Here is a 19,880-nt window from a genome sequence, read left to right on the forward strand (position 1 = left end):
GGTTTCGAGTTTTGCTTATGCAATACATATATGTATGTAAATTTCAACACTTGTATGTCTAATTTAGCAAAGATTAATAAATAAATGTGCTACAGAAAAAGTAATTATATTTTAGAAATTACGCAAATTTCTGATTTCAAAGCAGACTGAATATTCTATTTATCTGAAGTTTCAAATTAAATATTTGAAATAGCCTACACAAATTTAGTAATTTTTCCATGTTTGAGGCGCTTTTTCTGAAGAAACCTGATATGTTAGCGTAAAACGAAGTTCATTTTTTGTAATTGGCATCCTCTAATTATATAAAAACAGAAAAAAGTCTACGTCATTAGAAACTTCATCTTAAAATGTCGCATTGTGTAATAGGAATAAAATCCTGTATTACTCAAGATTCAAATTCCTGAGGCAGCCGTCCTGACTGAAGGTTCCTTTAGTTTCCCCTCAGAACACGCCAGGAAAATATTGGGATAATAGGTCAACTTTAGGAACGATATAAAAAAACGGCTATATATATATATATATACACGTGTGTGTGTGTTTTATTTTCAAGAATCGATATGTTGGAAAAGGATTTTATCTTTTAAATTCTAATTTCCGTTGCCAGTTGGCTTTTTCACAATAGATTTTACGATTAAAAGACCTTTGTAGCATACGATAATCATATACTCCATACACTCCACTAGATACGCAAGAATTCGAGAGTTTCACAGTCTGATTGCTGTTAGTATTGACAAAATAGAGGTATGTATATCTTCAGTAATTTCGTTTTAAAGTGAAACGCTCTCGATCTTTAATTAAGTGACACATGAAGAAAAAAGATTATTATTTGTTTACACTAATACGTGAGTATGTAGTACAAAAATAAAGGAAATGTAGTTGCATTTTTTTTATTATTATTATTCCAGACTTGCTGAGATGCCAGTCTTTTGCATGGCGAGAATTAGATTCACAGAAAATATCTGAGCCTTCTCTTCCCCTTAGGATACGCATATTAACGAAAATGAAATATCATCTCCGTAAGATATTCTACTTTTGGCATAAAATTTAAAACGCCTTCTCCCTTTGGATTAGGGATGGCCAAAAATTTTCGGATCCGGATATCCCGGATCCAGTGAGATCCGGATCTTGCCGGATCTGGACCTCGGATCCGAATCTCAGATCCGGATTTCGGATCTGAGTCCGGATCTCGGACCTGGATCCGAAATTCGAATCTCAGATCTTGATTCGTATCCAAACCTACATCTGAAATTGTGATGATAAAATTGAATATCTAAAATTCGTCAAAACTTTTTTTCGGATTCACTGATGTAGTTGGTTGCTGTGCTTTTACATGTTTCCATAACACGTTTGTGCTACCTTTGTTCTTTATTTTATTTTAACCTTGCAATATTTACATGTTGCACTTTCTGTCGAAGTCTCTTCAGTAAAATGTTTCCAAGTTTGATTTCTTCCCATTTCAGAGTATAGTGAACTGTCTGAAAACTGATGTAAATGGTAACAAAGTCTTCTCTTTAGCTCCTCTTCGAAACTTAATGTTAGCTTCACATTGAAAATATTTATTTTATTCTTTGAAAATAAACTTTCTTCTTTTCTCATATACAAATGAAATATCTTTTATATAAGGCCCTTCTAATCGCAGGAATACTAGACAAAACAAACTCTTTATTAATAGTAGTTTCTGACTCACTAGTGTCCAACCATCAACAAATGTAATAATGAATATCTTTCACTTCGAAGGTATATACAACAAAAAATATAGACTGGTTGGCGTGGAACAACAGCAGATTTTGAAACATACACACGAGAATTTCAGGAGAGCCATATGGTTGTGTTCGTTGTATGACTTTATTGCCTAACTTATGGCTTGCCCTTCTGAGGTCGGGAGTTTGTTGAAGGAGTAAATATAAAAGAGATTTCTGTTATTTTTTCTTCACCTCCAGATTTCTTTAATCATACATTGCAGGACGTAACCAAAACATATCCATGCATCGTATCATTGAAGCGTTTTGTGTTTTGTATATTAAAGTGTTCAAAAATATTTAACATATTCGCATTTGATCATGTGATCTCAGATTCAATTCTCGGTGGGAACATACATGAAAAAATTGAACGCTGAAACAATATGAAAATAGTATTTAAAAGTCAGGAAATTGATATTAAAACTTTATCTATCTATTGGGACTGTAAGGCTGTAGTTAAATTAACCCACACGTTTCATGAAGATATATTACGTCGTTATTGTTTATTTACTATAAGCTACTAGATACATCCTCAGAGGCCACTTTACACTGTAGTAATCAACAGATGAAAACATTGGAAAAGGAATGGAAGGAAGGTCTCCAGAGCCTTAGATCAAGGTACTAACCTAGCATTTGCCCAGTATAACTGAGGAACAACCCTGGAAAATCCTCAGTCAGGATGGCTGGTCTCCGAATTTGAACCCGGTATTATCCAACTGCGAAGCAAGAATCCTAACAAGTAGCCTGAGCTCGCTCCGTATTATTATTATTATTTAATTAACGTAATGTTTTAAAATTAGTGCAAATTAAACCCTACTTTCTTTATTGCTGATGTTATAGTTGATAATCCTACATGAGACATCAGTCTCCCATCAAGAAAAAATACTAGAACTGGAATTCAGGAAGCGGGGGTGAAGAGATTAATGAGGATGAGGAAACTATGTACGATGCAAAAACTGAGTAATTATGACTTCGTCACAGATATATCCCTTTGGGGTACTTATGGTACAATTTGTACCATACGGGTGTTTCATGGTACATTGCGTTATAACTCTCCTATTTGAGCTTTTTCGTCCGGGCTTTTTTTTTTTTTGTTTTATTTTGTTTTTGTTTTTCAAGTCCAGAGGCATTGTAGAAGACCTTACGTATTGTTTCACACCTTCCTGCGTCGAGACATAGGAGGTGATGACGTCATAATTCTAAAATATATATTTTCTTTTAATATTGCGGGGCCGGTCTATGTTATTATTTTTTGGCGGGCTTATTTTTGCACGTAGAAGATTGAAATTTTTCACAAACATTCAGTCCACCGAGTAGTATTTACCAGATTTTTTTTTAGATTTCTGCGTTAAAACAGGGGGGGAAGGGGATCCAGAGGGGCAAAACGTTGAAAAAAGGGATATTTTTACCAAAAAATCCCTTTCTTCGCGATTTTCCCGCCTTAGATACATGATGGAGACAAGTGAATGGTACCGCCTGAAAGGCAGTTCTATTCTGAAGAGAATTATATGCGACACATGACCCTAGGGTAATTAGGAAAGTGTCAGGGAATTTTTATCAAAATATACTTCTGTATAGGGAAATTTTGGACATTTTCGGTATTATTTTTTGCGGGCTTATTTTAGCACCTAGAAGACTGAAATTGTGCACAAACATTCAGTCCACAGAGGAGTATTTAACAGATTTTTTTTTTTTCGTACTTCTGTGTTAAAACAGAGGGGCTAAATGTTGAAAAAGGGAAATTTTCACCAAAAGATCCCTTTCACGGGATTTTCCCGCCTTAGATATGATGGGCGAAACATGGCCCTAGGGTAATTAGGGATGTCTCAGGATTTTTTTTTTACCTGAGATCATGGTGTTTTACGGTAATTTGGGGCATGGTTTGAATTCTTGATAAAATTTCTCCCGCCCTTAGTATTCAAGATAGATACTTGAAATTTGGCACACATATTCAGTATACCAAGTACTATTTATCAGATTTTTTTGAGATCTCTACGTTCACACAGGGCCGTTCCAGAAGGGCCCGAAGTGTGAGAAAAAAAAATCCCTCGAATTTTTCCCTTTGACATCACTTTTCTTTGTCCTGGTATATGGTATGGGCATGCAAGTGGTACCATTTGAAAGCCAGCTCCATTCTGAAGAGAATGAGGTATGAAGTATGATCCTAGGATAAATAGTGACGATGCAGTAGCTGCTTGACTGAAAGTCTAAAAAATAGCCCAAAAACCCCGGATCCGGAAAGGGATATTCACTTACATACGTCAATTAATATTTCTCTGATACAGTGCACTCTTACTTTCTATAGTGGCAGGAAAATGGCCCGCTTTTGTAAACGAACACACTAAGCACGTACGTATAGGCGCAATGTTCGTGCAAAGAAACATACGCAAAACTAGAAAAAAAAAAATACGGAAAGCGAGGGGAAAATGATAAACCGCCCTTCAACTTAAAAAAAAAGAAAAGAAAAAAAAGAAAGAAACTAAAAATAACTAAACTTAGAGCTACGAAAGACGCGAGGCGAATTTTATTGAAAAGATTGTTTTTCCTTAGTGATTAGTTGTGCTAACTATGAACATGAATTAAAAAGACAACAAGTAGCTAGCTCTGAGTTTCGCTAACTAGTTGAAAAGAATATATTGGATAAAATTTAATAATAAAGAAGGCATTTATGATAATTAAAGCACGACAGTCCTTTGGTTCCTACCAGCGGGTTTACGTTCAAAGTGGGGATGTGTAGTCAACGCATCGACACCCGAAGTCCCTAATGCCGACTTTCTAGACTGGAGTCAGCTACCTCTTACTTAAGATAACTCCCCAATTGTCCTCACGATGCTGGGTCAACATCGAAATTGTTGGGTGCCTCTCCGGAAACTGATTCCATGACCACGGGCACCGAAGCCACGCTCCCCGTCTTCTATAGACGAAAAGCTATAGTTACCCACATTATCTAATATAGAAATAAGTTCTGATTCTCTAATAGCTGCTGATGATGATAGTCAAGGTTCACCGAAGCATGATCCCAAATCCAAACTGAGATATTGATGTCACTGGAACGCCTGAAAAGTCATTGTGGGTAAGTGAATTGCCCACTTGTCAGGATGAAGGGCGTTGTGATGTGAAATGCGGGGCTGTCAGAGGTACTACTTATGATAATTGGATTTACAATATTCTATGTTGCCATAAACCCTCTTCAAGAACATAACTGTTAATCTTAGCTTTGAAAATGTTACATAAGGAGTTTTATCGCTATCAATAGGTTGCATTAGGAATCATCGGATTTATTTTACTTTCACATCTCTTCTGATTTACGAATAGGCCTATTTAAATCGTAATCGTAAATCGTAAAGGCCTATTTAAATATTATCCCCTTAAGATCAATTAGTGGTATTTTAAATCATTTCGAACCAACTTTATATATGTTTAGTCTTGTTATATGGGAATAATTGAGACCAGAAGCAGTCTACAGGCTAAGTCCAAAAGAATCTTGGCCGACCTCCTGATAAACCACGTCTTTCAGCAAGGTGAATTGTGGCAATCCGATACTCACATGAGGTAATCTTCGATTCTGTGTGAAAGCTTCCATAAGAACCAGCACTCTAATCAGTGAAATGTGCTTTGCTAATTTTTATTCAATGTGAAAGTACCTAACTTTATTGCTAAAAAAGAAAAGGCATTTATTTCAAACAAGTCGCCATTACAGTTTTCGTATTTGAACACAACACTCATGAAAAGTCATGTTAAAGCGCGACTTGCCCCTAAAAAAGAATATTTATCTGTTTTTAGTTTCTCGTGTTCCCCAAAGTACATGCGGAATTAGTGCAAGTGCCTTCCGCTCGCATTACCTAGGTACAAACGGATACGATCTTAGTACTAGCACTTGTTTCGGTTTCGAGATCTCAAATATTTATCTTTCAGCTTGATTCTATGTATGAATCCCAAATTTCAAATCTAGATAAGGAGCACCAAAATTCATAGTTTATTCTCGGTGCTCATATTGTGATTTACTAAATAATTATTAAATTAACTGTAAGATATACATTTGATATTTTGAGCAGACTGAGCAAGATAAATATACGTAAAAACTAGTCAATACTTGTCTTAACTGTTTATGTTTTCTTAACTGTCAATGAAATAGGTGTATTGAGGAATTTTAAATATTCGAGTTTTGTATTCCGGTTTCAAATATAAATATGTGTATATTTCATCTCGGTCCTGCAAACGGGTGGACCTAGATTCGACATTCGAACTCTCATCCGGAACAAATTAGATTATTTTTTAGTGAGGCAAGCATTTGATCTTTAGTGTAGAATGAAGGAGACAAATAGACTTGTCAATATTCGTCTTAATTTTGTTTTCTTCTTCACTGTCAGGACTTCGTGAAATTACTTTCAGCGAATTTTTGATATTCAAGTTTATCACAATTTGGGTGGGATGTGAGTTTGGATAAGAATCAAAATCTGAGATCCGGATTTCGGATCCAGATCCGAATTTCGAACCCAGATCCGAGAGATCCGGATCCAGATCCGTCGGATCCGGCCATCCCTACTTTGGATATGCTCTTTAGTCAAAGAAACACAAGATGGAACAGCTCCAAAATTCATTTCAAACTGTTCAACCGCTTCCCCATAGTGCAATAACAACTAACAGGAACTTCGCTTTCAATGTGAGGGAAGGAATTTTAGAAAATCCCTCACAACCACAACAAAAAGTTTCAAAAACCTGGAACACGTGTCCACTTATTTTTAATGAGAAATTTATATACCGAGTTTTATTTTCTTAACTTGGCGGGCAAGGGATATATATTATTTTTTACATAAATTTTAAACTCCGTTTACCTCCATCCCCAGGAAATAAAATCTTTCGGTTTTACGTCCACGGAGGAGATGGTGATGATGAGAAATGAAGGAAATGGTGGAATTAAGAAAATGAGAGGAAACGGGAGAACCAGAGAAAATCCACGCACACGGCGAATGTCCACCACAAAGTCCACTTGGCGCGAGCTGGGATCGAACCAGGAACCCCACATACTAGAGGTGATCGCTCTACCACTGACCCAAAGCGGCAACTTTCATTCCCTAGGGTGTGCCCTTGAATCAAAACAATAAGAAAAAATTCAGCTCAAGGTGGATACTAACTATGTTAAGAAATTATGCGGCATGACAAACATCTTGGCATTTGAAGGCGGCGCTCGATGTTCCCTTTAAATGCTGCCAGCAAATGAGAGGGCTGCGGTATTGCCACGTTTATATTGTACACATCCACTCTACGCATCGGAGCGACTTACCATTCACTTCGTGTTTCACTTCTTAGAATTATTTGAATACGAGTACTTTAAAAAATATATCAAAGACTGTCAATGATTTTGATGAATCGGCAATGTGAGAATGCCATTCGGAAGACCGGGTTCAAAACTCCGGAAAAGCTACCGTGGCTGAGGACTTCAGTGACTGTTCCTTATTGAATTCAATGACCAGACAATGCCGGAATGGATCCTAGTAAAGCAATTGCTGGGTTATTTCTCATCTTTGTCTTAAGCCTTAAATATAAGCCAGTTGAACTTTTATCCTCCATAAGAATGTTACTCTTCATGGTCAGTGTATTTCATGTGTAGTCATTATATTTGTTTCAGATGGAGAAAAGAAAATTAGCGTACACTGTGATTCTGTTTCTTTTCAAGACGCTTGGCATTTCTAATCTTCCTTCTTTCTTTCGTTTATCCTATAAATCGCAGTCTGGGGTTGCTCATGTCAACAACTGCTCTGGCAGATCAGATTCGTCTAGCCAAAACAAATGCTCATATTGCTCCAAATTGTTTTCCCCTCCTTCCTGTAGGTTCTTTATGAGGCCCTTTTCTGTCCATTCGTGGTGTCGAAATGCATCCAAATAGTTCAGTCTGTAATATCAGTGAAAGAGGAAAGTTAAACTTTTCTAACCTTTCGTTTTAGTCGAACGTGTGTGTGTGTGTGTGTGTGTGTGTGCCTGTGATTTTCTATTGAGTGCGTATTTCATGTGTGGTAATAGTTATTGTTAACATTTTTGTGTTGAATATTTTATTATTTCAACATAAACAATGTCACTTAGCAAACCGAGTAACACCACAGATACTGATTCCAGTAAGAAAAAGCGACGGGTGTTACATAATCAGGCAAGAAACATGGTTTTCTCGGTTTATAGATACTTTAAAAGGCTGTCGAATGATACTGTACGTAAAACTGTTGATTTTGCAAAGTGTCACGAACTTACTGCTGATGCCTGTGATATTAGCCTTCGTACGGTAGCCCGGATTTTTGCCGAAGGAAAAACATCCACAGAGCTACAAGGTGAACCTAGTTTCTCACAGGGTTGGCTGGTTTAAACCAAGGTTTAAACCAGCTGGTTTTTTCAAAAAAACCAACTGGTTTAAACCAAAAAACAAAAAATGTTCGTAAAAGTGTAAGTGTTTGTAAAATCTTGATGAACACACATTTGTGGGTTATCACGTTTCACTCCCGTATATTATTCGTATTATATCCAGACCTCAATTCCCCATTCATTACTCAAAAAGATTATACTACAACAGCAACTTTTTTTTTATAAGTTTATAAATGTTTATTTTGTGATTTTTTGTAATTATTATTGTTATGTAATTGCAATCGAAGAAAAATTCTAAATATTGTTTCGTTTCAATGTTTACTATTGATAAAATACATCGAAAACGCCGTACTTTTTGTGTGTGTGTGGGGGGTCATACAGACCTCACGAGAGGCCTTTAGTGAAATAAGTATCTTTGATATCTATTTATGTATAAATGATTCTGAGCCAAAGTGGACTCAAATAATTCGTATCTTTATTCACTTTTCTTATTGATATGCAGATTAAGTCGGTGTATTTCTTTAATTTGGACCAATAAAAGTCGTTATTAACTAACTTGAACTAAATTAGTTCTTCTGTACTCCGTACTACTTTGAAATTGTTCATATGTAATTCTTTGTAATGGTTTCACTTGTGCAACTGTTTATCTTTTTGTCCTTCTGAAATGACTCTTGACAGTTATATTAAGAAGCATGTAAAGATCAGTACAACGTTTTTTTTTTATCAGAATTCCTTCGTGAGTGAGTCGGCAGACGTATCGCATTTGTTGCCAATTAGTCCTGGTTCCGAGTTCAAATGGAGGACAATTTCTCTCGGATGTAACTTGAGAAGCGGTTTTCATTCCGCTTTAAGCTTATGTGACCCCTTCCAGCATAACTCGGTTGTCGCATAATAACATCAAGGCGAAACAAACTTATTTCTGTCCATATATGATATGAATATATAGAGCAAATTATTTAAACCATAAAAACCTGGTTTAAACCAAAAAAACCGGTTTATTTGGTTTTTTTAATAAAAACCATGGTTTTTGCCAACCCTGGTTTCTCATCTCCGGGAAAATTCGCAAAGTTTCGAAACGCGTGTCGAACCTTGACGACTTTGAAAAATGTTTGTTGCAAAGTACCATTTTCGATATGTATGATAGTGGACAATATCCGACGGCTAAAAACTTAACTAAGGTTATGCATGAAAAAATTAACTACAGTGGTTCTTCGAGTTCTATGATTACATTACAATTTAGGCTTTCGGTACAGAAGAACAAATGACGGGCGGAAATTTCTAATGAAGAGAAGTGGCATAGTTGCTGCTAGAATAAAATTTCTTCGGGAAATGCACAATCTAAAAGTTTCTGAGGGCGATCGAGCTATTTTTTTTATTTGGACGAAACCTGGGTGAATCAAAATCATTCAAGGAGATATATGGCAGGATTCGACGGGGAGGGGGGGGGGGGGGGCTTAAAGTTCCTTTAGGTAAAGGAAAGATAGAGATTGTGTGTCATGCTGGCTCATCTAAAACTGCTTTTTTACCGGACAGTAAATGGGTGTTTCGCTCAAAATCTACTGGCGACTATCACTCAGAAATGAATGCCGAAAGTTTTAAAGATTGGTTTATAAACAGATTTCTTAACTACTTTGAAGAAGGATCGATACTAGTTATGGACAACGCTAGATATCATTCTGTTATTATGAACAAAATACCGAATACTAACTCACGAAAAAATGAAATTCGTGAATGGTTAGATAACCATAACATTCCATACGATTCAACTGAGACAATACAAGAACTGCTTGCTCGAGTTGAACCATACAAAAATCGAGACGTTGTATATGAATTAGACCAAATAACTATGCAAATGGGCCATTTTGTTATAAGACTTCCACCATACTATTGCCAATACAACCCCATAGAGCTTATTTGGGCTAAAGTAAAGGGCGAAGTTGCTTCGCTCAACAATACTTTCCGGATAGCCGACGTAGAGCGATTGATGAATGAGGCTTTAGTTCGAGTTACGCGTGAAGACTGGGTATCTCGGGTAGAACATGTAGAAAAACTGTTGGAGAAAGACTTTCGGAAAGAAATTAACAGGGATGATATTATCCAGAACATTGTTATTAATTTACGTAGTGAGTCAGACAGTGAAATGACACGTGAGGAAGAATCAGACACGGAAATGGAAGAGGAGGAGCAACAAGTGTTAGCAGCTCCTTTGCTATAAAATATTGAATCAAGTGCTTCTTCGGACGAAAGGTAGGATAGTTAATTTTTTACTGTTTGATTCTTGTTTATCATAATTAAAAATAATAATTAATGTTATGAAATATATCTCGACTATCACTGAGCGGCACCGTAGGCCTATAGTTCGAATCCCGTCTCGGATATGGATGTAATGTGTTCGTCTGATTAATTTAGTTCAATGAATCAGTTTGGTGTTGAGCAGTGATAATTTCAGGAGGTAGCCTGTAGGGAAAGTCCTTCCTGAAGGATTGGCGTAACTAACGGGCCTGCGATACGGGGAGGCCCATGCCAAAAGAGGAACAATTTAAATTTCGAAGATTTAACTTTATAATACTAGCGTGTTTAAATACGCTTCATTATTTCAAATTATTTCCTCATTATTGTCCTGTAGTCTCGTAATATTTTCAGGTTAGTGCTAAAAAAGCTGTTTAATGTACCACGAAGACTATGTATTGCGACTGGAATAATAGAGAGAAAGGATTTGTCAATATTCAATAATTTGCAGCTGAGAGTATAACAAATGTGACTTTCTTGCTTGGTAACAAACAGAAAAAAATAAACTAGGCCTTTATCTACCTTAACACAGGAGGTTGTTTTTTTTTTATGCGCCAAGTGTGAATATAGTCGTTTGAATTTCATTGTTGTGTTTAACGATTCAGTAAAGCGCTTTAAACAATTCCCTCGCCAAAACGCAACTTACTTCGAGAAGAGGAACAATCAAGTCAGAAATTGTAAAAAAATTAAACATTTTTCAAAAGTAATGAACATGTTATAAGTTCAAATAAATCTTATATTGCTACGAAAATATCATATATTCAAATAATAATAATAAATGTGCAAATTTATATGATTTGAGCAACTAGTGACTGTCTAGATGGAACTTCCAAAATTCAAAGTGTTTTCTATGTTGAATAAATTTTAAATGTCTTCATGAACATGGAAAGAGAAGGGGGGGTAACAATAAGGGATAAATCACCCAAATATTGGAGAAAAAAAAAAGCATAATTTCTTGGCATGCATCTGTTTCCTTTGTTAAAGCCCAAAACGCGACGTCTTTCCCCTGCCACCTGATCGTGCTGTGGTTCGTCTGCTTAGCGTAGCCACTCCCTTTACTCGGCAACGTCGCGTCAGATCTTGCGTCTCATTCGTTTAGCTGAAATGCTAAGATGTTTGTCACACTGTTTAACTTCAAGCTGTATAACTGTTTCTCCGTAATGCGATCATAAACAACAGGCAATACCGCCTTCAATGTAAAGAAAATGATCCCCCTTTAAAACGGGAATTCTCAAACACTAGGACATGGGTCCGCTTATTTTTAACGAATTTATGTATCGTTTCGCCTTCCTAACTTGATAACATCGTGAGATACCGTACTCAATTTTTCAGTTTTTGACCCTGCCTCCTCCCCTCTTTACAATATGCACTTTAATCAAAGTAACATGATAAAACCCAAGTTCCAAGAACGTCCTAAGTACACCTAAAAATTCATGTCGAACGGGTTACTCGTTTTCCCGTGATGCGACCACATCAAACATTTTCCTCACTTTTATATAGGCCTAGTAGATGATAGTTGAAAACTGTTACAGCCAATTTGATCAAGTGCACACAGAATTTGTTATGCACGACTCTCAATTTTTTTTTCTTAAAATGGTATTCTGTCCTAGTGATGAAATATTGATAAACACATATTTTAAGCCAATTCTGAACCTAGGCATGTACTAAGAAACACGATTGAAGAAAGCATTACATTCACATTAAGGTTTTTATTTCAATTCGAATTTAGAAATATATTTTTGGAGGTGATTTCCTTTTTTTTTGGGGGGGGGAGGGGTATCGGGATTTTCATGTGGATTTTAACCAAAAAACCTACTCGGCATTAATGGGCTAGACAAAACTCAAAGAATTCTAGTTATGCTGGTTATGCTAGTTATGCCGGTTGCGAAACATGGGCACTTACTTTGTCGGACCCAAGGGTAAAGAATGGGGAAAATTTCATAATGAGGAACTGCATATTTATACTGTTTATCAAAAATTGTTAGGGATATCAAGCCTAGAAGGCTCAGGTGGGCAAACCAGAATGAAAGAAAGCACGAACGCTTTCAAAACTTAACTAGAAATCTAATTGGAAAGCATTAGCAAAACAACATTAGTAGATGTGAGGACAATGTTAGGATGGATCTCGCAGAAATAGTCATACAGAGTAGAAACGGGTCCAGTTTGTTAAAGACAGAAGTCAATGGAGAGCTTTTGTGAACGCAGCATTGAACCTCCGGGTTTCGTAGGCCACTGGGTGAGTTAGTTATTCGGAATTTATTGACAAAAGAGCACAAAGAGTATGGATATCAATTTTGCTAGCAATTATTGCAAACTTTCTACTCGGAGAGTATAATTAGCCTGGATATGTAACACTAAATCTTAGGAGTAACTAAGGAGATATAACTGAGAGTACGTTCAGAAATGTGAAAAGTAACTAAAATGTATGCTAACAAAAGAAGTGTAGTTTGGTGTATTCAAGCAGATGTTGCGTGTTATTGGTACTATTTTCAGCGGAGTAAAGTCAGACATTCTGGTGTAATGGCAAAATTAATTTCCAGCATTCAAAGATGGTAGTTCCATTTGATGGATGTGACATTTCGATTTTGAGATTTATAACTATTTATGTTGAGGGGGAGAAATGTTTTATTACGGTTTGTGCAGCACACGAATTATTGAACAGAAAGTGTGGAAATGTAGGAGAACGTTGAAAATAAAGAAAAGGAGGGACAGTTACATTTTTAAATGTGAGCTTCGTGCTGAAAGTGTGAAATAGTGAGCATCGTGCTGAAAGTGTAATATTGACAAAAGTGTACAGTGATAGGTAGGTACTTTTTACGAGGACAGAGAAGGTGTTATTCTCCGTAGTGTATTGGTGCAAAATTAGAAAAGATAAGCCTAATGTTAACAGTCATCCTCGTTTACGCGCATACCCACCACTTCTGACGTGCTTGTTCTCTACGGACGCACCTCCCTCGCTTCCGCTCGGGCCTCCTGCACCACTCCTGTCCTGACTCGGTTGGATAGCATTCGTGCTTTTAGTGTCCACCTAGGACAGGTTGGTTCGTGTTTTTTACGGTGTATTTCCGGACGCAGTATTTACACGCAAAACGGTAGTCTCTATAAGTGAACATGCACCGAGGAATTCGTAAGTAACCTTCCGAAGATAATGGCACTGAAATTCCTCATAAATGACAAAAATTTCACGTTTTTCAGACTGAAAATATTGGATATACTCTGCGATACAAAAGCCAAAATACAGTTCAGAAACGTAACCTAAGAAATAATTCAAATTGCGAAACGTACGGGGGTAATAGTTAAGAACAGCTACTTCTCATCTCCCGTGCACAAGGATACATCTTACTGTTGCACTACCTAAACACCCTAAGTACAAGGGCAAGAACTCAGTCTATTACCTACTTTTTAACATCCTAGATAGTCAATGAATAATTCCTGAAAGTATGGCGTTTCTCGTCCTTCCCTAAATGGGAAGTACGGCTCCTTAACTATAACCCGTACGGGTTTTGATATCGAAATCCCACATTAACTGTACATCATTCAGGGATGCCATGACACTAGCTTTCCAACTTTGAAATATGTCTGTTTAAATTCGTGCCATTACTGGATTATTACATTTACTCATCTGTTCATTCAAATATATTCCAATATTAGTTGTACACCAACATGGCAAAGAAAGGAAAACTAGGATGGTAGTACAACCAAAAGTATGTCTGCAACTACTTTACACGAAGAAAAACAGGATTGAATCCTTGTAAATATGTGGATTGTGGCTATCCTCGAAACATGTTGGTATGTTTACAGTAAAGTACTAAAATTTTCCACATAAACAAACCAAATAAATGGTGTAAACCATACACTTTCAACTCAGGATTGCACAGTGTTTTACTTGATGTATATTTCATTACAACTCACCCAATGTTAACTACAATGAATATATCATTACGTCATTTTTTCCTAATAACGAACGTAATAGGCAAAATGAATCGTCATAGTGAAATATGCGCATTCCATGCTGTACGTAACATGTTTCGACCAAATATAATTTATAATTATTGCACACTTTCAACAAAACGTGCTATATAATGATCCAATCAAGCCTTAAATTATCACTGTTTTATGTACCTGTGTAGGCAAAGCTCCTAGAGCTAACTGATGATTTCCTCCATGATGCGAGGTGGAGTCAGTAGTCTCCTCAGGTTTACCCTGATTTGGCTTCTTTTTCGATAAAATAGTCATTTTTTATATAAATAAAGATATTATTCCTCACAATTCACAATTAAAGAAGTATAAAAAGCCACAAATTACACCTTTATATACAAATAAATATCAGCTTCGCATTGGTTAACATGGCGACAATATCTGATTAAAAATGGTTCTTTGATATTTGTGACTTTGTGTGAACTGTCGAGTACAATAATTCATGCTACCAGTGCTGCAAACTGTGAACGTAAAAGTTACTGTCATGAGAAATATATCGATGGTATATAGTAAGAAATAATACAAATAATAATGAGCCTATAGTATATTTGTATACTTAAGAAAAGTATATTTACTTTTAAATAGATATATACATACAATTAAGAAATTAGTGGATATTAAAATTTCATTGTAGGTAACGTTTATGTCGAGAAATTTTGCTTTAATCCTCATTAAATCAACCTGGGCCTGTTTCACAATATAATATTGGCACATTCAGTAACAGTTAGTGTCCGCGCATCGCAAAATAGGCAATGTACTTTCTATACTTGAAGTCATTGGCGGCGATTACGGGGGCGAAGGGGGGCAGTTGCCCCCCCACTTTTTTGAAGTACATCATTAATGCAGGGGTGCCCACAAGGGGGGGCTATGACGCAAACTGCGTCATTGAAATATTGTGGGGGGGTTAAAAATCCATATAAATATGTTTGATGGGGGGGGTAAAATTAATCGAAAAGAAGATTTTTTTCATGGAAGAACACCTACAGATAGACAATTGGGGGGGGGGTGCGTCATGGACATAAGGGGGGGTGGGCACCACTGATTAATGTATATAATTTCATTTGGAAATGTAAAGTTTTTGTATGTATTACTGGTTCATAGAAAAAATGCTGCCATATAATATTTGCCGTTGCGTGAGCCCGTATTGGTAGTTTCTCCGTGGAGTTAAGAAAGCTACAGGAATTGCGTTTTAATTGTCACGGGAAAAAAACAAAAAATAAAATTTGAAGCACAACAATTCCAGCATACTTTCACTTCTTCTTACAAGGGCTCGATATGTTAGTCAGCCGCTTTGAAACTAATTGAGAACACATTTCGCACAAGAAGAAAAAGTCACAAGTTATTCTTTAATTGCTCAAAAATTGACTGTTCCTAAAATGTCTTCTCTTCTTTCTAATAGTAAGGAATATTGATTAAAAAGAGAGTAATAAGAAACAACTACCTTTTCCATTGTTTTGCAGTGTAATGTACGAGTGAAATGGTGTGTTTAGAGATGTACGAGTGTATATTCAATCAGATTTAGTGAATTCAACATAATTCTATGTTTTAGGATTATTTTGTATAACTAGAGTGTAGAGTGGTTGTAAGTATTTTTGTCTTTTGATGTGTTCCAAGAAAGTGAACACTGCATCTAAGGCAACGAACATGTTTCGGGAAGCTGCAAAAATGATGATTTCTTTAAATGTCGTCGCATATGCCTTTAGTATTTACTGTCTTTCGTTTTTTAAGAGTAACATACATTTAATAGTATGTGTGGAATTAAAAATTAAGTTATTCATTAGTCCCCAGTTCAATACAACTTCTGCAAAACATGCCTTATTATTCATTACTATGATTAATATTATCCTTTCTATTTATTTGTTATGTATATTTGGTATTAAATAATCTGATCACACAATTTCCCAGACAGAATTTTAAGATGTTCATGAGCAAGGAATCAAACTTCTTCCTTCACTTTCGTTGTTTAAGAGTACAAAGGTCTAGTACCTACTTCCTTTGGTTTGTCAATTTACTTAATAAAATATGAAATACGACATACGATATTTTAACTGAAAAAGATGCTACCCCATTAGTTATACAATCTTTCGTCAAACAAAGTGTTAGAAACAACTGTGGAAACTAAGATAGATATACAAATATTCAGATCATGTCTTGCCCCCCGACTTTAAACGTCCAATCGCCGCCACTGCTTGAAGTATCAGTTATAATAATTTTTGTACTTCTCTCGTGCGTCGCTGTACGCGAATTTTCCGAAGCTTAGAAGTAGCTAGAACTTTATATTTGGGTGTGCACAAATAAAACAAATTGGGCCTTATGCATAGTCGATCTGACGATTGATTAGTATCATACTAAAGTGTTATACTAACATATGTTTCCTGAAGTAGTTATGATTTAGTATTACGCTAATCATACGTCAAAACGGCTCTGCATAAGGCGGATTAAGTCTTGTGGCTTTTTAACTCGCTGATGTTTTTAAAGGAATATAAATTCACTTAATGATAGTGTTAAGAATTTCTCGATCCAGGGGTGGTGATTAGGGGTAAGAGAGGGTAGTTACCCCCATTGTTTTGGAGTGATCCATTAATATAGGCTATATAGTTTCATTTGGAAATTTAAAGTTTTTCTATGTATTACTGGTCGATAGAAAGAAATGTGCTATATCATATTTGCCATTGCGAGAGTACGTATTGGTTATTTGTCTTCCCGTGTAGTTAAGAATTCTGCAGGAATTGCATTTTATTTGTAATTCAAAGCAATTAATATTGCAATTGCGTATTTCTTTAAAATTTCGTAGCATATGCTTGTAGTACTTACTGTCTTTCATTTTCTAAGAATAATACTCTGTAACATACATTTAATAGCATGTGTGAAATTAAAAATATTAGTTGCCCATTAATCCCGAGTGCCAATATGACTTCTAGAAAACAAGCCTCATTATTCATTACTATAAATAATATAATCCTTTTTATTTTTTTCATTTTGAAAATTTGTTGTTAAATAATCTAATCACACAATTTTCCAGACAGAACAAATATGTTGTTGAGCAAGGAATCAAATCACTTCTTACACTTTCGTTGTTCAAGAGTACAAAGGGCTAGCACCTACTTGCGTTGCTCTTGTCAATTTTCTCAAGAAAATATGAAATACGATACACGGTACCTTAACTGAAAAATATATTAGGCAACGGCGGCTTTAGGATTTTAATTTTGGGATATACACACACATTCTCTCTTATAGGCGGCGCCAGGATTTTGATAATGTGGGTGCAGGCTGGGAAGGGACAACATATCCTACCATTGTTGCCAGAACTCTCTGCACTATTGAGGCTTAAGACCTCAAAAATAATCTCTAACTTTTACTTTAAAAAATTAAACTAGAAAAAACATAGTATGATAGCAAGTAACTTATGAGAAACTTAAAAAGTCACTCAAATATATCCAAACATAGGAAACAATAAATACACAAAATAGAAAGGATGATTGTAAGAAATCTGAAAATCGAAGTTAATGTGGGTGCATCTGCACCCATTGCACCCACCGTGGCGCCGCCTATGTTCTCGCTTATGGATACATACACACATTTGATTGATTAATGACAGTAGGAAATTACTTTTACTGAAGATTGATGCTATTTGTTAAATAACTCTGTTCTACAAATTTTAACTTTTTTCTGTAATAGAAATGAAAACACCCGTTCTTGACTAATTTTGAGATGCTAAATCCGAAAATGATAATTAAAATTTTCGATTGGCTCTCATTTCGTCGTAACGGGAGAGGTGATATCCAAGCTTCTCAAGTTCTCATTCATGAGGCAACTCCTCGGAAGGTCAGGCAACGTTGCATTCTATGTATATTACATCACCATTGGTGTCGAAGTATAACCGAAATGCACACCCACAACCTGAAGCATCTAAGGGGGGCCAGTCCCCCTCTGTTCTAGAAAATTTTCATGATTTAATGTTATGGGTTAATGAATACATTTTCTTTATTGTTTTTGGCTTGTCAAACACGAAAATGACATTTACAATCAAAAGTTACCTCTTTTACTTAACACATACCAAGACTTGAAGACCTATGTATACAATACATATTAATATAAATGTCAATCTTAATAACGTCTCTTCTTTGCCTACCTCCCTTATTCTGTTTCGTTAGTATCCCTTTTTATCATCCAACAAAAATCACTTAACATTGCTGCAATCCATTTTCCTTTATACCTGGGCTCCATCACTGAAATGTCCTGATGGAAACGTTCTCCATTCTCGTCGCTGACACTCCCACAATTAGGCGGGAAGAAATCCAAATGTGAAAACAAAAAGTGCATTTTTATTGACACATTGCATCCAAGTTGTTCATAAGTGTTCATTAGATCTTGTATAAGTTCTCTGTAATTTTCAGCTCTGAAATTACTGGCTACATTTTTAAATGAACTCCAAGCTGCCATTTCCTTGTCACTTAAGACTGCTTCAAAGTTGCTATCTTTAAAAACTTCTCTAATTTGTGGCCCAGTAAATACACATGCTTTTACTTTTTCTAAACTAAGTTTTGGAAATTTGTTACATAAATACTTGAATCCAGAACCCTCTTTATATAATGCCTTTACAAAGTTTTTCATCAAACCCAACTTAATATGAAGGGGGGGGGGGCAAAACTTTAGCAGGTTCTATCAAAGACTTGTGTATCACATTTTTCGTACCGGGTGTTAATGACTTTCTTGGGGGCCAAATCATCCTGTAATAGTGTGAACCTCTCGTACGGCTATCCCACTCGCATAGGAAGCACGAAAACTTTCTATAGCCAGACTGAAATCCTAATAACATAGTAATCACTTCAAAATAACCATCTACGTCCCACTTATATTTCTTGCAATCTATTACCTCCAAAATTTTTCCTATGTTCGTGTAAGCCTCCTTTGCACTAGTAGCATACGCCACAGGTATGGAAGGTAAAACATTTCCATTGTACGGCTTTCAAAGTACTCTTGGAGGAATCAATGAATAGACGCCACTCATTAGCATTGTGTTTAATATTAAGTTCACCCATCAGACCTTTAATATCTTTACAGTATGAGTCTCGAAGAACTGCTGGAAACTTGTTTCAGGTGCGGTATGATGTCACTTTCACAGAATCATGTAGTAGATTCCACTCCTGCAACCTTGATGTCAACAGTTCAGCTTTGCTTTTTGAAAATTCCAAATCTCTGACGAGGTCGTTAAGCTCCCCTTCTATGAATGGAGTAATTTGAACTTCTGGGCAAGTAGTCTGTATCCTTTGATGTTGATGGCTCCTGTTGCCCTTCTTCTTCATTGGTTGAAGAAGCACTGTCATCATCAAGCAAGACTGAATTAATATCTGCTGGGGGAACAGGAACAGGAAGTCCATCGCCATGGGGGTACGGGACGAAGTGCGGATGGTATATTAGGATAAACTAACTTTGATTTCTTCTTCATTTGAATACCACTTGCAATAGGAGGTACCACACAAAAATAACAGTCAGTGATATGATTTGTTGGCTTCCTCCAAA

General features: G+C 36.2%; 1 protein-coding gene across 1 annotated transcript in view; it reads right to left on the reverse strand.

The window, feature by feature from the left end:
* Window positions 1-14,787, reverse strand: part of Duba (Deubiquitinating enzyme A) — a 171,271-nt gene extending 156,484 nt beyond the window's left edge. The window contains exon 1 of the mRNA XM_081762659.1: window positions 14,502-14,787. Coding sequence (XP_081618785.1) covers window positions 14,502-14,615 — 114 coding nt within the window. The 5' untranslated portion in view covers window positions 14,616-14,787. The remainder of the gene's footprint in view (window positions 1-14,501) is intronic.
* Window positions 14,788-19,880: the final 5,093 nt, after the last annotated feature.

Source organism: Thermobia domestica, chromosome 6 (assembly GCF_964235325.1).
Source record: "Thermobia domestica chromosome 6, izTheDome1.hap1.1, whole genome shotgun sequence".
Lineage (NCBI taxonomy): Eukaryota > Metazoa > Arthropoda > Insecta > Zygentoma > Lepismatidae > Thermobia > Thermobia domestica.